This window comes from Anomaloglossus baeobatrachus, chromosome 4 (genome assembly GCF_048569485.1).
Source record: "Anomaloglossus baeobatrachus isolate aAnoBae1 chromosome 4, aAnoBae1.hap1, whole genome shotgun sequence".
Classification (NCBI taxonomy): domain Eukaryota; kingdom Metazoa; phylum Chordata; class Amphibia; order Anura; family Aromobatidae; genus Anomaloglossus; species Anomaloglossus baeobatrachus.
The window spans coordinates 222,348,562-222,367,268 of NC_134356.1; the positions used below are offsets into that span (position 1 = coordinate 222,348,562).

At 48.5% G+C, this 18,707-nt stretch overlaps 1 protein-coding gene across 1 annotated transcript in view; it reads left to right on the forward strand.

Annotated features, from left to right (window-relative positions):
• ACTR6 (actin related protein 6) overlaps positions 1–18,707 on the forward strand; it is a 53,310-nt gene that overhangs the window by 20,156 nt on the left and 14,447 nt on the right. Inside the window, exons 4-8 of the mRNA XM_075344684.1 lie at positions 5,114–5,237; positions 5,319–5,454; positions 5,568–5,624; positions 9,445–9,543; positions 17,075–17,153. Coding sequence (XP_075200799.1) covers positions 5,114–5,237; positions 5,319–5,454; positions 5,568–5,624; positions 9,445–9,543; positions 17,075–17,153 — 495 coding nt within the window. The remainder of the gene's footprint in view (positions 1–5,113; positions 5,238–5,318; positions 5,455–5,567; positions 5,625–9,444; positions 9,544–17,074; positions 17,154–18,707) is intronic.

An 18,707-nucleotide genomic window follows, 5' to 3' on the forward strand; every position in this document is an offset into this window, starting at 1 on the left:
GGAGGGGGATCTCACCCATCTCCTGCCTCGAGACCAGAGAGCCGTCCTCCAAGAGATCCGTAGCTGGGATCTTTGCATTACTCAGGTGTGAAGATTTCGCGGTGTTGGCAAGATTCAGGCTGGAGTCTAGTATATCGGAGATTAGGGTAAGTGGGGAGAGAGGGGGGGCCAGGAGCTCCACGCTACGGTTCCAATTGTCCAGAAGTGTTCTAGTCAGTTCGTTGGTAAAGGTTCTTTTATTTCCCTGACAGGGGGGAGCGAGTAAAAGGGCTCGTAAGGGGGTGGGGGCCAGGTGTTCCTCTATTGTCGTCCATAACTTATTCGGAGGGCGTCTGACCCAGTCTACTGCTCTAGAGAGGACGGCGGCTTTATAATATGTGGATATGTTGGGGAGTCCCATACCCCCTTTGTCCTTTGGGAGGCTCAGTGTGTGAAAGTTGATTCTTGGTTTATGTTTGTTCCAGATGTAATTGGAAATTAAAGAATTGCATTGAGAGAGGAAAGATTTGGGGACTGGTATAGGTAACATTTGAAAGAGGTATATGAATTTTGGAAGTATGATGCTTTTGATTAGATTTTTCCGGCCTATCCAAGAGATAAAAGGCGCTTTCCAAGAGGCTATTTGCGTGGTAAGTTTGGGAAGGAGAGGCTTGTAATTTAGGTCAAAAAGGGATTTGGGGGCTTTCCCTATCTTGATGCCGAGATAGGTAATGTGGCTCTTTGGCCACCTGAATGGGAACGACTTTTGAAGAAGTTTAGTGACATTGCCCGGGATGTTTAAACTCAGTGCTTCAGATTTGGAGAGATTGATTTTGAAGTTGGACCATTGGCTGTAATCTTCTAGTGTGTTCATGAAGGCAGGGAAGCCTCTTTCCGGTCTGGACATTACTACCAACAAGTCGTCCGCAAAGGCGGCGGACTTGTGGTGAGTCCCCTGTAGGTTAATCCCCTCAATTTCCTGGTTTCGTTGGATGGAGCATATTAATGGCTCCATTACCATGACAAAGAGTAGGGGGGGACAAGGGGCAACCCTGCCTGGTTCCATTCCTGATATCGAAGGGGTCGGTCAGCGTGTTATTTATTTTGATTCTGGCTGTGGGGGATGTGTACATCTGTAGTATTGCATGTATGACAGTCGGAGGAAAGTGAAAAGCCTCCAACGTGCCCCGCAAGAAGGTCCAGTCCACCCTATCGAATGCCTTCTCGGCATCCGTTCCCAAAAGCACAAGGGGCAAGTTCTGGGCCCTAGCATATTGCATTAGGTGAAGTAAGCGTAGCGCGTTATCTTTCCCTTCTCTTCCCCGTATAAATCCGGATTGCTCCGGAGATATGAGGTCAGGAAGGATTTCCGCAACCCGGTTAGCGATTAAACTAGCGTAGATTTTTAGGTCCACATTCAGAAGTGAAATGGGCCTATAACTTCCACAACTTTCCGGGTCTTTCCCTTCCTTATGTATTAATGATATGTGGGCTTCCAGAGCTTGTTTGGGAATAGGATCACCGAGAAGTAAAGCATTGCATGTTGCCAGGAGGTGATCCCCCAAGATATCAAAGAATTTTTTATAATAAATGGTTGGTAGGCCGTCCGGGCCTGGTGCTCTTCCCATGGGGCATTTGGACAGGGTGGACTGAACCTCAGCACGAGAAAACGGTTTTGTCAGGGATTCTTGTTGTGTTTTGGAGAGTGTCGGGAGGTTTAATCTGGCTAGATAGTTATGTATGCCGCATTTTCTCTTGTCTTTCTCTGTTGCTGACTCTTCTGGCCGAGATTGGTATAAGCTCTTATAAAATTGTAAAAATTCATTTGAGATTTGTGAATAATCCTGGGTGCGATGTCCCTGTGGTGTTTTAAGTGTATGTATAAACGTGCGAGCCTGTCTTGTTTTTATTAATGACCTCATAAGTTTGGAGGCTTTGTCCCCATGTACAAATATGCGGTTTTTCCAGCTCAAGTGTAATTTGGCTGACTGTTTGTTGAGTATGTCTCTCAGTGCCACCCGTTTGGCAGTCAATAGTTCTAAAGTCTGTTGGGACAGAGATTTTTTGTGTTGGGTTTCCAAAGTAGTTATATCTTCATATAGATTTTGTAGAATTAGTTTCCTCTGTTTATTAAGGTGTGAGGAAATGGAAATCAGTTCTCCCCTTATGACCGCTTTATGTGCTTCCCATAAAATTGGTGCATTGATGTCTTTTGTCTTATTCTCCGCAAAGTAATTGCGGAGACGATCAGAAATACGTTTCCTATTGTCTTCTGAGGAGAGGACTGATTCATTTAACCTCCATGTGCGGTGGATCAGATATGGCCTCTGCAATGTGAAACTTGCCGTGACATAAGCGTGATTTCACATTTCATTTAATATGCAAGTTAGAAGATGTTTCCAAGAGACTTGTTTCTTCTGTTCAACACTTTACAACATAAAGTCAGGCTTAATTCCATTGTACATAATATATTAGCCATGGAGCCAGGCTGCAACTGTAAAGCAGCAACCTTTGTACATGCTGGAGAAAATCCATTAGATATTATGGTATTTAGCTGAACGCTATATTTAAAGGGAGGGAATCTGTCGTGAAAGAAATGCTATTAACCTGCAGGTATGGGGTTAATCTACAGGTTAATAGCGTTCTGGACCTGGCCAGCACCCACTCTTAGAGCCCCACTGTTAGGAGGGAATTAACTTTACTCCTCATTTCAGCGTTTGGCTTTCAGTCATCAGAGCACGGCTTCAGTCACCGCTCGCTGTAACCACTCCCCAGCACTGACTGACAGCCAGCTTTGCCTTACAGCCAGCTGTCAGTCAGTGCTGTGAGCACAATTACAGCTACTACTCACTCGTACTAATGTTAAAAAAAAAAATAATTTTTATTTATATAGCGCAAACATATTCCGCAGCACTCTACAATTCCCTATACACTGAGCAGTGACTAAAACCACACCGGTGCCACTCCAAGTCTGGAAGCCGAACACTGCTGGGAGGATTAAAGTTAATTTCCTCCTAACAGCGGGGCTGCAGGGTTAGGTCTCCAGGCAGGTTCAGAATGCTATGAACCTGCAGATTAACCCCATATCTACAAATTAATTTTCCACATGACAGGGTCTATTTAAGAAACCTCTGAATGCAGGCAAGGGTCCAAAATTGTGCAGAATGTGGCTTTTTTTTTTTTTTTTCCTCCCACACTCCAAATACATACTGATAGGGAATTTAGATTGTGAGCCCCAATGGGGACAGTGTTGCCAATGTATGTAAAGCGCTGTGGAATTAATAGCGCTATATAAATGAATAATTATTAAATTATGTTCTAATAATAATAATAACAGATCAAGTACATTTTCTCAGATTGTGACATGATTCATGGGCAAGCTGGTAGCTAACTTTTAGAGCATGTTTTGGAGTTTTCATAATGATGTGAAATGAAAAAAACATGATCCCTGTTCATATACCGTCCACCGCCATTAACTTGAGAACGTCGGCACCTATAGGCATAGAAGTGGTGTCTAAGTATAGTAAAGTAGCCATGCACTACGCAATGAAATCACCTATAGCGCCACCTGGTGGAAAGCAATGGAGTTAGCATTTTTATTTTGAAAACAGAACGAGAGAGAGAAAAAAAGTGAATTACAAAGTTGTAGGGCATCATCAATTCAATACGAATCGACACCTTGCATACAGAAATGCTATAATATGAAACCCATGAACCCCCCCCCCAAAAAAACATTGAATGCTGGTCACGCATATGGTGCTCATTTAACTTTGATGCTCAAAGTGGCCACCGTCAGCTGCAATGCACATCTGGACTCTGGACAGTATACTGTATCTTGCTGCACGTTGTGCAATATGGTAGGTGACACGTTTGCACAAGCATCTGTGATACGTCGTCGTAGGTCCTGCAATGTTGGTGGAGGGGTCGCATACACCTGCTGTTTGGTGTGACCTCACAGAAAGAAGTCTAATGGGGTCAGGTCAGGTGAGCGTGGAGGCCACTCCACACAGCCATCATACCCAATGACTTGTAGGAAGTCTCCATGAGGTATCGCTTCACGTCCGCAGCCTTGTGAGTTTTACACGTTCTAATCATAGCATTTCTGTATGCAAGGTGTCGATTCGTATTGAATTGATGATGCCCTACAACTTTGTAATTCACTTTTTTTTTCTCCGTCATTCCGTTATCTAGATAAAAATGCTAACTAGGTTGTTTCCACCAGGTGGCGCTATAGGTGGTTTCATTGCGTAGCACATGGCTACTTACTATACCTAGACACCATTTCTATGCCTATAGCTGCTGCCGATCTCAAGTTAATGGCAGTGGACAGGATATGGGTGGAAACACTGTATATCTATGGTATCTAATCTCTGAGCCTTCTCTTAGGGTACTTTCACACATCCGGACTTTTGCTCTGCGGCACAATACGGCGTTCTGCAGAAAAACCGCAACCGGCTTTTGTAACGCCGATTGCGTTTTTTTTTTGCATTGACTTACATTAGTGCCGCATTGTGCCGTAGGGGCTTGCGTTCGGTCCGGTTTTTGCCGCATGCGGCAGATTTAGCCGATGCGGCGGCCGGATCGAACGTACCCTGCAACGTTTTTTGCTCCGGCAAAAAACACCGCATCGCGCCGCATCCGGCCGCTGCGGCGCATTTTTCAATGCATCCCTATGGAGGCCGGATGCGGCGCGATGCGGAAAAAACCGCATCCGGTCGCCGCATGCGGTATTTTCCACTGCGCATGCTCAGTAGCATGCCGCAACCGGAAAAAACCGGACCGGCCGCATGTAAAAACTGATGCAAAGGATGCGGTGTTTTCACCGCATCCGTTGCATAGTTTTCACAGCCGGATTGAGCCGCAGGGCTCAAACCGGATGTGTGAAAGTAGCCTAAGATCTACTTATTGGGAGTACTCACTAATGTACACTCCAATGAAAGGGTGCAATGTTGGCCAGTGCACAGTTACACAGTGGTATACTTCACCTTTTGGTGGCATTTTTTGTTGTGGCCAGCAGTATGACAAAGGCTTTGGTTCTGCAGCCTAGTCTCACATTTCTGACCGCTTGCTCTAAAATCTGCTTTATTAAATTGTAAATGTTAATTGTATTTAAAGGTTGTATTTTCCCCCCAAGGTGGACTTTGTGGAATCAAACATAATAATCACAGAGCCCTATTTCAACTTCAGTTCAATTCAAGAGTCTATGAATGAGATCCTTTTTGAAGAATATCAGTTCCAGGCGGCGCTAAGAGTGAACCGTACGTATTTCCTGAAATTAGGGGCAATGTGAGATAATTGATATCCGGATGTTAATATTGGGCTCTGTTCTGTTTTGGAAGCCGGGGCTCTGAGCGCACACAGATACTTTCATGACAACCCTTCCGAGCTGTGCTGCGTTATCGTAGACACTGGCTACTCCTTCACTCACATCGTACCCTACTGTCGCAGTAAGAAGAAGCAAGAAGGAATAATAAGGTAGGAACATGGCTGAAGATGCTTAAGGAGCAGAGGCTGGCAGTTCGACATGCTAGTGTCTTAGTAGTTCTGGATATTTCTGTGTACCGTTTTGCAACTTTTTATTTTTTCAGGATTAATGTTGGGGGGAAGTTGTTAACAAATCATCTCAAAGAGATCATATCATACAGGTAAGATTACAGTAGGTTTCCTAGTTTATGCTGACATATTGAAACAAATTTAAAAGGTCTGTACCAGTAGATTCAGTTATCACCTCTCCATGGACTAGGTGTAGAAATGTGAACGTGCACATGTGTGACCCATACTTTTGGGGACTCGTGAAGATAGCTGTTCTGTCAGTCCAAACGTCAGTGCAGACGGTAGGCGTGTATACTAACTACCACTACATAGAATTTTAGGACACCAGATCTGGGTCGGACATCCAGCAATCATACATTTTGCAGATAGTAAATAAATGTACTTAGTGGAAAGCCCTTTTTAAGTGCACGGTTTTCAATTTGAGCTTTAAGTTGTGAAAGTTTATTTTTGTCTAAAATTCCTTAAAGGGGTTATCTACGTCACAAACAAGGTTCTTTAGGCTATGTGCGCACTTACCGGATTTTGCCGCGGATTTTTCGCGGATTTGCTGCATGTTTCGCTGCAGAAAATGTTCATAACATCTCTGCAGTGAATCACCAGCAAATCCTATGGAGAAAAAAAATCCTGTGTGCACTGGGCGAAATTTGACAGCTGCATGTTTTGCTGCGGAAATCCCGCAGCAAAAACAAGTGCATGTCACTTCTTTTCTGCACATCGCTGCGGGATTTCACTCCATTGACTCCAATGTTAATCATGAAATCCCGCAGGGAATAACGCAGGTAGCAAATTCTGTGCGGTTCACTGCATTTTCCTGCGTTATTCCCTGCGGTATTTCGCGGTTTACCTCCGGTAATGTACATCGCCTGTCTGCGGTTTTGCAGGGAAGTGATGTCATTACAGGAAGAGGAAGCCGTGCAGAGTAAACACAGATCAAACACACACACACACACACACACACACACACACACACACATCACAGACATAGAACACACATAGAAAGCAAACGGAAATATAGAAAACAAAGAACGTGGGCTCCGCTGCATATTTACCGTCCAGCCGAGGTAAGCACACAGCGGCGGCCCAGTATTCTCAGGCTGGGGAGGGAGAGGGGCAGGGTTAGTGTCCCCCGCCTCACTCCCCCTCCGGCAGCCGAGAATATCAGCCGCAGCTGCCCCGGCACTGTCGCATGCATTATGCGGCAGCACCGGGAGTGTCCTCGGCTCTTCTTGCCACCGTGTAGCAGTGGCGGTCAGGGTAATAAGGGGTTAATGGTGGGGGATCACCGCCATTAACCCCAGGCTTGATCATGGCAGCGTCTATGTGACAGCTGACATGATCAACCCGTAAGTAAAGTGAAAAAAACACAGACACCGAAAAATCCTTTATTTTAAATAAAACCAACAAGCCTCGTTAACCCTTTTATTAACCCCTCCCGCACCAAAGCTCCGGCGTAATCCACTGCTCCGACGTAATCCACAGGTCCTGCGCTGCTGACATCCAGCCGCGATGTGTCTCAGACACAGGCTGAATGAAAGCAGCAGACAGCAGAGGTAATTACCGGTCATTTCCCACGGCTGGTAATGTGAACTCACTGCCGACCGTGGGAAATGCAGCGATCTGTCCTCCATCTATCCCTCTGTCTGTCTATCTATCTATCTATCTATTCTTCTGTCTATCTATCTACTATCTCAGAATTAAATGATTTTTTTTTCTTTTTTTTTTTTTTCAATGTGCTTTATTGCATTGAATGCAATAAAGCACATCCCAACCCGCACGCGGCAATACCGCAGTAAAACCGCGGCAAACCGCATGCGGTTTTCGGGTGCGGTTTCCCGCGGTTTTTTACCACGGGTGCGGTAATCTTTGAGAGCATGCGGAATTTTCTCAAGAAAATTCCATTTTCCAGTGCGCACATGGCCTTAAAGATATTTTCTCATGAGAAGTCCTTTTTATTTGCCACGTCCCAATAATATTTGCTTGTGTGCAAGCAAGGTGGCAACTGATTAAAGGGAACCTGTCAGCCGAAAATTAGCACTAAACATAAGATTCCACCTCTGCAGCTCCTGGGCTGCATTCTAGCAAGGTTCCTGTTATTATTGTGCCCCCTTTTAGACCAAAAGAAATACTTTACAAAGTGGTGCCTTTTTGAAAGGAAAAACTGTAAATGGGACATGGGGGCGGGCTGCCTGGTGTCCGTTATTCTGCCTCCTGCCGCTTTAGGCCGTCCCCCATCGCTCATTTCCATAGCTGTGGATGCCGCCCAGTGATGCAGAGGTCCCCGCGCATGCCCAGTGCCTATCTCTCGTGAATGAGCACTGTGCCCAGTGTGACCGCTGGTGACGTGTGCGCAGGCTTTAGATTATGGGCGGTGCTGTGATTTTCCTCAGCAAGTAACCGCCCATAATCGCGTGACCGCGCATTCCCCTCTGCCTCCACTGTTCTGCGCAAGCGCGGGCCTGCTGCGTTGCCTCTTTCCCATCTTGCCCTGAGGCAGGAAATAGATGGGAGTCGCGGAGAGAAGCTTACCGACGTACACAGTAAAAAAAAAAAAACGTTTAGTGCTTTTCACTATACAGAACACAATGTGTGACTGTTTGTTTGTTTTTACATGTTTTTTTTTACTGTGTACGTCGGTAGCTCCTCTCCGCGCGCGGTCACGCGATTATGGGCGGTTACTTGCTGAGGAAAATCACAGCACCGCCCATAATCTAAAGCCTGCGCACACGTCACCAGCGGTCACACTGGGCACAGTGCTCATTCACGAGAGATAGGCACTGGGCATGCGCGGGGACCTCTGGATCACTGGGCGGTGTCCACAGCTATGGAAATGAGCGATGGGGGAGGGCCTAAAGCGGCAGAATAAGGGACACCAGGCAGCCCGCCCCCATGTCCCATTTACAGTTTTTCCTTTCAAAAAGGTACCACTTTATAAAGTATTTCTTTTGGTCTAAAAGGGGGCACAATAATAACACAAACCTTGCTGGAATGCAGCCCACGAGCTGCAGAGGGGGAATCTTTTATGTTTAGTGCTAATTTTCTGCTGACCGGTTCTCTTTAAGACTGATACCATGTAAGACTGTTTTTCCATCTGGCTCTAATTAACCTGACTTTGCTGCTTTCCCTGACATGATAATGTCACACTAGGTACGGGAAAGTACCAAGCAAGTGGTGAAAGGTAAAGGAAGGGGACCCCTGCGTCTAAGGAAGGGGGAGTTGGTGACCCCTGCGTCTAGGGAAGGAGGAGTTGGTAACCCATGACCAAACCTACAGCTGGTCCCTGGTGTCCCTCGCCACCCTAGATAGGTTCCACACCTAGGCGCGGAGCCGGATACCTGACCCTAGGTATCCCTAGTGCTGGACCATAAATAGGAAATGGGTGGAATGAGCTCCTTGTCAACCCCACATAATGCTAAAGGAAGACACAAGGAGGGGGGGGGGAGCGTGAACTACTTATCCATGGATGACACAGGCAGGAGTTCAGTAAGCTTCAGGAACGATACTACAGATGAGAGCAAGCCACCTTGCTTGCAACCAGAGTTAGAATGAACTGAAAAATATCACCAGCACCAGTCCAGGTAAGAAGCTAGTAATTAAGCACCAAGAGAATAATAGTGATCAGCAGCTGGGTGGAGGCAAGCTCCTGCTGCATTCAAAAGAGGAAGAGATAACCCAGCAAGAAAACTACCTATACCAATGAATACGGATAGCAGGAACAATAGGAAATCGGGGAGCATTTTGTGCAGCCAAAGGCTGTGACTTTCTATAGCCAGAAACCTCATGACTGTCTGTCACCTGTGACAAATATGATTTGTTTATAAACCAAAACTATTAGATTCAGTTCAGTGGCTTTTTGTGGCTGTTTGTTTTTTGTTTATATAAAAAAAATGCACATATTTGTAATTTTTCCCCCAGACAATTGCATGTTATGGATGAGACTCATGTAATCAATCAAGTAAAAGAAGATGTGTGCTACGTAGCTGCAGATTTTTATAAAGACATGGAAATGGCAAAGTACGTACTTTGGGTTTTCGGCTGGGTTTCAATGGAGTACCGTATTGGCAGTCACAGGGGGTCTTCAGAAGACCCTGGCTATCATGACCAATTGCCAGGGTGGAGCAACAGACGTGTTGGAAAGTGTGCCCCCCAGTCCATGAGCTTTAAATGCTGCTAAGTGGCATTTAAGTGGTTAACAGCAGCAGGGGCAGCTCAGCTCCACCCGAGTCTGTTAGAGGCAGATACTAGCTGTATATCATAGCAGTTTTCCAGCAATTGTGGGGCAGCCCCGGTCTCCGAAGCTGCGCCATACACACACTCCCTACTTGCTGCGTATACAGTATGTATATCAGGAAGGGGATTAATTCACTTTCTTTAGACCTTAATCAAAGGCTGATTTCTAGTTTTGAAGGCACAAAATTGGCACTTATCATATATTTCTTTATCGTTCCTTTGGGAGACCCAAACCTTGGGTGTATAGCTTCTGCCTCCGGAGGACACACAAAGTACTACACCTAAAAGGTGTAGCTCCTCCCTCTGAGCCTATACACCCCCTGGCCAACCAGTCATAACCAGTTTTTCGCTTTGTGTTCAGGAGGCATACATGCACACATGCGTTCTCATATGATTTTTTTCTTTTTTTTTTCCCTTTTTTTTGGAAGAAGATTGAAGAAATGCGGGTCCACGTCTGGACCCCCGGCATGTCCCTTCTCACCCCACTGTGTCGGCGGTGTTGTAAGGTTGATTATCCAAGGCTGGAGCCTTACATGCCGTGCTCCTTCACCATCCCCTCTGGGCTCTGGATTGAAGTGGGAGCCAGCACGGTCTCCATGCCTGGCAGGAGACCGGTCTCCATCCACAGCCCCTTGAGGACCCTGTTGGACCGGAGCACTCACCCCCAGGGACCGGGCCCTGCGTCTCAGCAGCTAAGTACCTTGAGACGTTTATATTTTGGGGGTCCCTGTTCTTTATGTGTGGGTAGAGTGTGTTTACTGTGTCTTTACTGTGCTTTTTGACATTTCCGGCGGGTCCTCTGGCTTTTCGCCCGAGAACCGCGCCGATGGTGCCTGCGCGTCGGCCGCGCTGCTCAAATTTAGGCCCCGGCTTCGCCGGAGGTCTAGTTTCGATTTCCTGCCCTCGCATGTCACTCATGCAGAGGGACAGGCATGGCCCCTCCCGGCGGCCGTCCTGCACAGGGGAGGGACTCTCCCCACTGCTTGGGTGCGACTCCCCCTCTGCAGGCCTCTATGGCCTTCCAGATCCGCCCTTTCATACAGGGACGCCCCTGTCCCGCCCCCTCTCTTCGCTCCGGCGGCCATTTTCTTCACTCTGTTCTGGCGTCCGGCACTCTGCACACCTGCCGAGGTGCTGTGCATTGGGGGTCCGGGCTTCAGGATCTGGAGGGCACACAACACCGCTCCAGCGGTCTGGTAAGCCACAGCCGGTCTCCGGTTGTGGACCTCTGCTATATTCTCCCTGGGAATCACTCCCTTTGTAGAAGCCGTTTTTCCTCCACTCAGGCAGCGTGTCTCACACAAGGAGCAAGGCTCCAAAGCTTTATGCTGTATGTGCTGCATGTAAGCTTCCGCTGCCTGAAGCAAGCACCTATCCACATTGTGAGGTTTGCTCTAACTTGGAGGTGCCACGGCCTGGGGTCTCGGCTCCAGTGGTCTCTCAGGCTGCTCCTGCACATGTGGCTGAACCCCCGGCCTGGGAAGAGTCTTTTTCTAGGTCTATCTCCCAGTCATTTGCTGAGTCCATGGGACTTTTGTCCAGGACTTTGATGAATATGCATCAGCCCCCTTCACAGGGTGCCTCTAATGCTCTTGCTAAGGGGCCTTTAGGACTGGAGCTCACAGAGGATTCATCATCAGGGCACTGACCCCGTCCGTCTAAGAGGCGCCGCGGGGTTCCCTCTCCCTCCTCATCCCGTGGCTCTGATTCAAGGGCTGAGGACTCGCAGGACGAGGAGGATGCCTATACAGGGGGCTCGGAGGCTAACTCCATGTGCCCCATTGACCCTTCCGAGGGCGACTCAGACCTTAGTGACTTGATTGCTTCCATTAATTCTGTACTGGATCTCAATCCGCCAGTATCAGAAGAGCATCCCTCTCTGGCAGAAAAGCACCAGTTTACCTCGCCGAAGAGAGTAAAGAGTGTGTTCTTTAACCACTCCAGTTTTCAGGCCGCTGTGACCAAACCCAGGGCCTGTCCTGACAAACGCTTCCCAAAGCGTGGTTCTGATAACCGTTTTCCTTTTCCACCTGAGGTGGTCAAGGAGTGGGCTCACTCCCCAAAGGTAGACCCCCCGGTGTCTAGGCTCTCAGCCCGGACCGTTGTGTCGGTGGCTGATGGCTCTTCCCTTAAGGATGCCGCTGATCGTCAGATTGACCTTCTGGCCAAATCCGTGTATGAAGCGGCGGGGGCCGCGTTTTCCCCAGCTTTTGCAGCAGTGTGGGCCCTCAAAGCCATCTCTGCTAGTCTGGAGGAGATGCGTTCCCTCTCCAAGGACTCTATGCCCGAGATGGTTGCCTTAACCTCTCAAGCTTCAGCTTTTTTTTCTTATGCCATGTCTGCCATGCTAGAGGTTTCTAACCGCACTGCGGTGGCTTCGGCTAATTCACTCGTTATCCGCAGGATCTTGTGGCTTCGAGAGTGGAAGGCGGATGCTTCTTCAAAGAAGTACCTTGCTGGGCTTCCTGTTGCTGATTCCCGGCTGTTCGGTGAACAGCTGGATGAAATTATTAAAGAGGCTACTGGCGGGAAGAGTACTTCCATGCCACAAACCAAGACCAGGAAACCTGCCCAGGGTAGGTTTCAGTCGAGGGTTCGATCCTTTCGTTCCTCCAACTGGTCGTCCTCTAAGACCTCCGCCTCGTCCGCTACCTCAGCCAAGGACCAGAAATCCAGCTGGCGCTCCAGAGCGCGTCCGTAAAAGACAGCAGGAGGTTCTGCCACTAAGGCAGCCTCTTCGTGACTCTGTCCGATCCAGCCACATCCTTAGTCGGTGGCAGGCTCTCCCACTTTGGCGACGCTTAGTTTCAACACGTCTCCGATCAGTGGGTGAGAGATATCATCTCCCACGGCTACAGGATAGAATTCTCTTCCAGCCCGCCAAACAGATTTTTTCTCTCAACTCCCCCTTGCTCCAAGGCCGCCGCCTTCTCACAGGCCGTGGCAGTCTTGCAGGCCAACGGAGTAATTGTGCCAGTTCCCGCCCGGGAACGGTTCAGAGGTTTTTACTCAAACCTCTTCCTAGTTCCCAAAAAGAACGGTACCTTCAGGCCCATCCTGGATCTCAAGCTTCTCAACAAGCATGTTCGGGTGCGACACTTTCGCATGGAGTCACTGCGTTCAGTCATTGCCTCGATGTCCCAAGGGGATTTCCTGGCGTCCATCGACATCAGAGATGCCTATCTGCATGTGCCCATTGCAGTTTCTCACCAGCGTTGGCTACGCTTTGCAATAGGAGACGATCATTTCCAATTCGTGGCTCTCCCCTTCAGGTTAGCCACGGCCCCTCGGGTTTTCACCAAGGTCATGGCAGCCGTGATTGCGGTTCTGCACCTTCAGGGGTTTGCAGTGCTCCCTTACCTGGACGACCTTCTAGTCAAAGCGCCCTCCAGCGCAGACTGTCAGCGGAGTGTCTCGCTCACTCTCAGCACTCTAGCCCAATTCGGGTGGCTTGTCAATCTTCCCAAATCCACTCTGACTCCGACCCAGAGTCTCACGTACCTAGGGATGCAGTTCGAGACTTTGCCGGCACTTGTGAAGTTGCCCTTAGACAAGCAGCTGTCACTCCAGTTGGCGGTGCGCTCTCTCCAGAGGCTCCGCCATCATACCCTCAGGCGTCTGATGCAGGTGCTGGGTCAAATGGTGGCGTCCATGGAGGCTATTCCCTTTGCCCAGTTCCATCTGCGCCCCCTGCAGCTGGACATTCTCCGCTGTTTGGACAAGCGGCCTTCCTCCTTAAACAAGTCAGTGGCTCTGTCGCCACGGACCAAGAGCTCTCTTCAGTGGTGGCTTCGGCCCCTCTCCCTGTCCCAAGGGCGCTCCTTCCTGGCCCCGTCCTGGGTGATTCTCACCACGGATGCCAGTCTATCCGGCTGGGGAGCGGTATGTCTCCACCACAGAGCACAGGGCACTTGGACTCCGTCCGAGTCAACCCTTTCAATCAATGTGCTGGAAATCAGAGCCGTACTTCTGGCTCTCCTAGCATTTCACCATCTGCTGGCGGGCAGGCACATTCGAGTCCAGTCAGACAACGCGGCAGCGGTTGCCTACATCAACCATCAAGGCGGGACACGCAGCCGCCTGGCAATGATGGAGGTACAACGCATTCTTCAATGGGCGGAGGACTCCAGGTCCACCATATCCGCAGTCCACATCCCAGGCATGGACAACTGGGAGGCAGATTATCTCAGCCGTCAAAGCGTGGACGGTGGCGAGTGGTCCCTACATCCTGCAGTATTTCAGTCGATCTTCCGCAAATGGGGCACTCCGGACGTGGACCTAATGGCATCCCGTCACAACAACAAAGTTCCTGTCTACGTGGCTCGCTCCCACGATCCCCAGGCATTCGCCGCGGACGCTCTGGTTCAGGACTGGTCCCAGTTTCGTCTGTCCTACGTGTTTCCCCCTCTAGCACTCTTGCCCAGAGCCCTGCGCAAGATCAGGATGGAGGGTCGTCGAGTCATCCTCATTGCACCGGACTGGCCCAGGCGAGCTTGGTATCCGGATCTACTTCAACTATCCGTAGAGATGCCGTGGCCTCTCCCGGACCGTCCAGACCTACTCTCGCAAGGTCCGTTCTTCCGCCCGAATTCTGCGGCCCTCAAATTGACGGCGTGGCTCTTGAGTCCTGGATTTTGACGGCTTCTGGTATTCCTCCTGAAGTCATCTCCACTATGACTCGGGCCCGTAAGTCTTCGTCCGCTAAGATCTATCACAGGACTTGGAAAATTTTCCTGTCCTGGTGTCATTCTACCGGCCATCCTCCTTGGCCGTTCTCCTTGCCGACCCTTCTGTCTTTTCTACAGTCCGGTCTGCAGCTAGGACTGTCCCTCAACTCTCTCAAGGGACAGGTCTCGGCTCTGTCAGTCCTGTTCCAGCGGTGTCTCGCTCGGCTGGCTCAGGTCCGCACCTTCATGCAGGGCGCGTCTCACATCATCCCGCCTTACCGGCGGCCCCTGGGACCTTAACTTGGTTCTCACGGTCTTGCAGAAACCCCCCCCTTTGAGCCCCTTAGGGAGATTTCTTTGTACCGTCTCTCACAGAAAGTGGCCTTTCTGGTTGCTATTACTTCTCTCAGGAGAGTTTCTGATTTGGCGGCGCTCTCCTCGGAGTCACCTTTTTTGGTCTTTCATCAAGACAAGGTGGTTCTCCGTCCGACTCCGGACTTTCTTCCTAAGGTGGTCTCTCCTTTCCACCTTAACCAGGACATTACCTTACCTTCCTTCTGTCCGGCCCCTGTTCATCGCTTTGAAAAAGCTCTACATACTCTAGATCTGGTGCGTGCTCTCCGGATCTATGTGTCTCGCACCGCTGCGCTTAGGCGGTGCACCTCTCTTTTTGTGCTAACCACAGGTCGGCGCAAGGGCCTCTCTGCTTCTAAGCCGACCTTAGCCCGTTGGATTCGGTCGGCCATTTCGGACGCCTACCAAATTTCGCAGGCTCCTCCCCCGCCGGGGATCAAAGCGCACTCGACCAGGGCTCTCGGTGTCTCTTGGGCTTTTTGGCACCAGGCTACGGCTCAGCAAGTCTGTCAGGCTGCCACTTGGGCTAGCCTGCATACCTTCTCGAAGCACTATCAAGTGCATGCTCATGCTTCGGCAGATGCGAGCTTGGGCAGACGCATCCTTCAGGCGGCGGTCGCCCATTTGTGAAGTTAGGTCCTGCCTACTTCTTAGTTTTATGTTTATTTCCCACCCAGGGACTGCTTTGGAACGTCCCAAGGTTTGGGTCTCCCAAAGGAATGATAAAGAAAAAGAGAATTTTGTTTACTTACCGTAAATTCTTTTTCTTATAGTTCCGTCTTGGGAGACCCAGCACCCTCCCTGTTGCCTGTTGGCAATTTCCTTGTTCCGTGTGTTTTCACATGCTGAAAAAAAGTCTCCGGTTGTTCCGGCTCTTGCTCTGTTCTACTTTTGGGTGGCTATTCTCCTTCAGCTTTTGAACTAAACTGGTTATGACTGGTTGGCCAGGGGGTGTATAGGCTCAGAGGGAGGAGCTACACCTTTTAGGTGTAGTACTTTGTGTGTCCTCCGGAGGCAGAAGCTATACACCCATGGTCTGGGTCTCCCAATACGGAACTATAAGAAAAAGAATTTACGGTAAGTAAACAAAATTCTCTTTTTTAAATAGATAGAGGCTTAAAGGGAATCTTTCCCTAGGTGTTTGCTACTCCAGCTGAGAACAGCATAACGTACAGGCAGAGTCCTTGATTCCAGTGATGTGTTAACATCTGCTTTATCTGCTGCAAACCTAAGGGTATGTGACCACGATCAGGACTCACTGTGTCCTGAATGGGGTGGGTCCTGACCTGCGGGGCCATGAGTCTCCTCCGCAGGAGAACACAGGAGACCGCAGCTGACTGTACCCATGATCGGGGTTCAGTGCACTGTGGTCTCTCGCTTGTGTTCTCCATACAGAGGACACATGCAAATCCGCAGCAAACAATTCACATGCTGCTGCCAGGAAAGACGCACTGCAAGTCAGTGTTTGCTGCAGAAAAATCATGCACAGTGGGCACAGGATTTCTAAAAATCCCATCCACTGTGCTTGTATTGTTCAACGCAGTGTTTTGGACACAGCTGAAGCATGCTACATCTAAAACTTTGCAAACACTGATCGTGGGCACGACCCTATGAGTTCTCTAAATCCTGTGCTCTGGATCACCCCACCTGTATCACTGCTTGGCAGCTTTCTGTATACATGGGCAGAAAGCTGCCAATCAGTGGTGTTGGCGCGGTTATACAGAGCTCATGAATATGGAGGGTTACAGGTTTACTAGTCCTGTAGTGATCTCAGTAAGTGACACATTGCTGCAATCCGGATCTTTGCCCCAACAATATGCTTGCTCTCAGATTGTGACAGAAACCTGGTGGTGACAGTCTCTTTAATGCCCTGCATACAGTAGATCTGAAAAATCATTCTATTAAGTTATTTCCCCTGATTTCCTCATATATAGGAATATTTGGCTCTGTGAGAGCCGCTTCCAGACTCCTCTGTGGCTTATCTTCAGGGAGAACTAAGGGATCAGCTTTGAAATGTAACAGGTTTCTCTCATTTGACATCATTTGTTGGAAAAGAGACGCTGAGCCCCTATAGAGTTACAAATCGGGGAGTCGGCCATCTTTACACTAAGTATGGGGACCATGAGTCTATATATAGTTTATAAAGTAAGAAATCACATTAGCACTTTTCTAATCTTGGAACGAGACGTTCGTAATTCACATGGTAGCGGCAAACACCCCATAGAGATCTTGTACCTTACAAATATATGACTATTTAAGTTGCATTTTACAGTGCTAACAAGTATTTTCTTCAGATTAAAAGCGGAAGACAACTCTCTGATGGTTGATTATGTTCTTCCAGACTTCAGCACGATCAAGAAAGGTTTTCTTAAGGTACGTTGTATGTACATCACATATAGAGGATGATGATGTGCACCACAGACAAATGAACATATTGTGCGCTAATGCAATTTTGCTAGAATCCCTTCCCACAATCTTTGTGCTATGAGTGAATGAAGAAGTAGGGGCATACTTTGATTAAATTGCTTTAATGCAGTCTAGTCTCTATATCCAATTTTACCATTTTGGCGCATCCCATATTGAAGATTTGCAATGAACACTGTTCTGATGGAACACTATTTAAGAAATGTTTTTGCTCATGTGGGGACTTTTTGATTGCAACTATTTTGATCAAAAATACTGTGGTCCGAATCTAAAGAATTAACCATGAATGTATGCTAATGACTAACATCTTGAAGGACATAGGTATATGTGTATGGCCATCTTAAAATAACCAATCAGCAGAATGATGCTTTGTTCAGGCAACAGCCATGCTGGACGAATTACGCTAGTTTGACGGAGCGCTCCTCTGTTCTCTATGGGAAAGGTGTAGTTGTATACGTCTGGCAACCGCTTAATTCTGGGAAAACAAATAATCAGCAGTCCGAAATCAGACATATATCTTAAGATATCTTCCCCCATCCAGGAAGCTAGCTACAAATTGATGTCCAGGTGGCATCGGGTACACTCTAGGCTCCATGCTATTTTCACCTCTGTGGACCCTACTTGTTGGAGGTGTGGCAGAGAGGAGGGCACACTTCAACATATTTTCTGGGAGTGCAAGGCAATCTGACCTTTCTGGTTAAAGGTATCGGAGACCATATGTCGAATCACTGGAACCACTGAGGAAATGGGTCCCACCCTCTTTTTGCTTCATCACTGCGAGACCCCCTTTAAAAGTATGCTTAACCTTCCTCATAATGGCAGCCAGGGCATGCATTCCGGAGCGATGGAAGAATCCCTTGCCACTCACTATCCTTCAGTGAATTACTAGGGTCAATGACCTTGTGCACACGGAGGATCTAACTTCATCCATGCATGACTCCTACATGAAATTTTGGGCCACTTGGAGAGAGTGGATGGACTTTCAACAAATTAAAGGATATCGAGAACTGTTGGGGGTGCACCCTGGGCCCAGCGCCGGGACCTCGCAATGAAGGAGGGTACCTGAGCTCAATGAAGGAGGGTTTGAGCCTTCAAAAACTAAGAGACACCGTGGCCGCTCTCAACTTCCATTCTACGAAAATGCTAGCGCATGCCCTCATAATCTACCATCTGGATTACTGCAACATTCTCCTCTGTGGACTCCCTGCTAATTCTCTTGCATCTCTTCAGTCCATCCTTTAACTCTGCTGCTCGACTAATCCACCGCTCTCCTCACTAATCCACCGCTTCTACCCCAAGCAAATCCCTTCATTGGCTCCCAATTTCCCACCATATTCAATTCAGACTCCTAACTCTGGCCTACAAAGCTATTATCTGTATATTTCCTAACTAATCTTCTGATATTCTCCACCACATAATCTTCAGTCCTCCCAAGACCTCCTTCTCGCATCCACACTTATCTGTTCCTCATGCAACCGCCTCCAAGACTTCTCCCGAGTATCC